The 2,189-nt window shown below is 49.8% G+C and overlaps 1 protein-coding gene across 7 annotated transcripts in view; it reads left to right on the top strand.

Moving 5' to 3' along the window:
* LOC102442032 (small nuclear ribonucleoprotein-associated protein N) overlaps window positions 1-2,189 on the top strand; it is a 36,204-nt gene that overhangs the window by 14,465 nt on the left and 19,550 nt on the right. For 3 of the 7 annotated variants that reach the window (XM_006107372.3, XM_023748095.1, XM_023748094.1), the window contains exon 1: window positions 7-1,903. In XM_006107372.3, the coding sequence (XP_006107434.1) occupies window positions 1,901-1,903 (3 nt within the window). In that variant the 5' untranslated portion in view covers window positions 7-1,900. Of the gene's footprint in view, window positions 1-6; window positions 1,904-2,189 lie in introns of those variants that run through there. The other 4 variants (XM_023748100.1, XM_023748098.1, XM_023748097.1 and 1 more) reach the window with 4 other exon arrangements.

Raw genomic sequence — 2,189 nt, 5'->3', positions numbered from 1 at the left:
TTGCTGCCTGTCAATCCATGTTCCTGACTGGCCACACCCGTGTGCTTGCATGTGGTCTGGTTGCCTTGGCAACCATGGCAGGAGGAGGGGCAGGGAGTAGAGGCTGGTGAGGAGGTTAGAGAAGGTGCATTAAATCAGCAGGATGGGGGTTCGGGGTCAGGGCCAGGATCACATTAAAGTCAGCTCTGCATGTGAACGGTGATCATACTTCCTTTTACATTATTAATCTAAAGCATGTGAGTGATAGCCAATAAAATGGGAAAGTAAACCCCCAACTTCATTTTTCCCACTTGCTTTTGTTTTGAAAATGTAGGTAGGGGTGGAATCATGCTCTTAAAACTTACTTTATTTTCCATTTATTTCACTGACGTATGTCATGAATGGTCATTTTTTTACATCAATCGCATGATTATCATTTACAGTGAATAAATGATAGTCCACTCTGCTGTACATTTCATTATTTTCCTAGTTTGCTATGATAGAGCCTTGGTTCTGTATTTTTCAGATTCATTGGCATCTTAAATGAGGGTGAGGGTCTGGCGGGCACTGCAGGGTGTAGTGCTAGGATGACAGCCTCTGGCCATCAGAACAAAAGGAGCTGATAGCAGGACCACTGAGGGATCTTCCTATTGACGAATAAACAGCCAAAAAAGGAAGCTTGTAGTTTTACCTGGAGTTTCTCTGGAGGGAAAAGTTTTCTATTTATTTACTTGTTAAACTTTTTTTGCACATTCATGGTGAGGGTCTTTTTTGCCAGTTCAGGTGAGCACGAAGGAATGCGTCTTGGCAAAACCAGGCCATGCTTTGACTTGCAGAAGCTTCTGTTTCTCATGCAGTTTACCAAGTCCACACTTTCGAGAAGTTTGAGAACTTGTGAGGGTGCCAGGTGTTAGATCAGGGACCTGGGTGCAAGATTGGCGAGGTGCCCTGTGATGGAAAGAGCATCACGAGGTGACGCCACGACCTCTGCCCTCTTGTTCCACAGGCATTTGTTCCCCTTCACTATTGACATCAAGTTGGTCCTTGTGCACAGTGATGTCTTCTCAGCCTAAATTTAGGGTCAGAAGAGAACTGCTTAAACTTTCAGTCCGTCCCGTTAGAGAAAGAGGGGAGGTAGCTGGTGCTTTTATAGAGAATCCTCACTAGTCGCCTAACATGTACTCACGTGGGTTTGGGCCAGGAACTGCATTTTATTGTGGGTTTCACCATGCTCATTGGACTGTCTTTACATAATTTTATTTTAAATATTGCACATCAGACATGGGAACATACAATCATGCTTGTCTCAGGATATACCTGGGGTGATGGGAGAGAAGCTAGAATTAAATGGGGTGTAGATGCTAGAATTAAAGGGGTTGGAGCCACGTGGACGGGGAAGCAAGGTTATGGAGGAAGGATTTTTATAAACAATCTGGTATCAGACTGTTAAGGTGAGATGACTTGGCCAGAGCACAAAGCACTTGTAAGGAGAGCAAGACAGTAGCTGCAGGATGAGAGCTAAAGGCTTCATTGGGACCCGGGCAGCTGCAGGGTGAAGAGTCGATGGAGGGGGGGGTGAAGAGATGAGGGGGAGGCAGCAGGGACCAGGCACAGTGGCAGGAAGGGCTGTGGGGAAGATGTACACTCAGGCCCACACACCGTATTGAAGGTGAGCAGGAGTTGGGGTTTGCTGGGAGCCTGGGGCTGTGGGGTGTTTGAGGGGTGCCTTTTCCAGTGATTTCCGGGCCGAATGGATGGCGGCAGCTCGACCCCGCTTTCCTCTGCAGGCGCCCCCTCTGCCGGAGCTCCTGCCAGCTTGCTTGTGCGTAGCAGAGCCTGCGTCACCCCTTTGTCTGTAGCCTCCCCTTAGGTCTCGGATCCCACACTTTCCTGTGCACGTGGACGTGGAGGCACCGCAGCCATGGTGAGCCTGGCACGGGCAGGGGGTGGGGTGGGGAGGGCACCGCGAAGGTCAGCCAGAGCCTGGGCAGCTGCTGCTGGACTAACAGGGAGAGGGGCTATGGGGGGGGGTCTCTCCCCAAAGGGCCACAGAAGGTGCTGGCATATCAGTAAGATTTCAGAGAAACCTCTGGGGAAGGGGCTTTAATCACACGCGACGAGGATGGCCTTAAGGCAGCGGTTCTCAACCTTCCTCACGCCCCGACCCTTTAACACAGTTTCTCATGTGGTGGTGACCCCAAACTTCATTG

Source organism: Myotis lucifugus, unplaced genomic scaffold (genome assembly GCF_000147115.1).
Source record: "Myotis lucifugus unplaced genomic scaffold, Myoluc2.0 scaffold_1148, whole genome shotgun sequence".
NCBI classification, from domain to species: domain Eukaryota; kingdom Metazoa; phylum Chordata; class Mammalia; order Chiroptera; family Vespertilionidae; genus Myotis; species Myotis lucifugus.
This window is presented reverse-complemented; position numbering and strand designations above follow the sequence as displayed.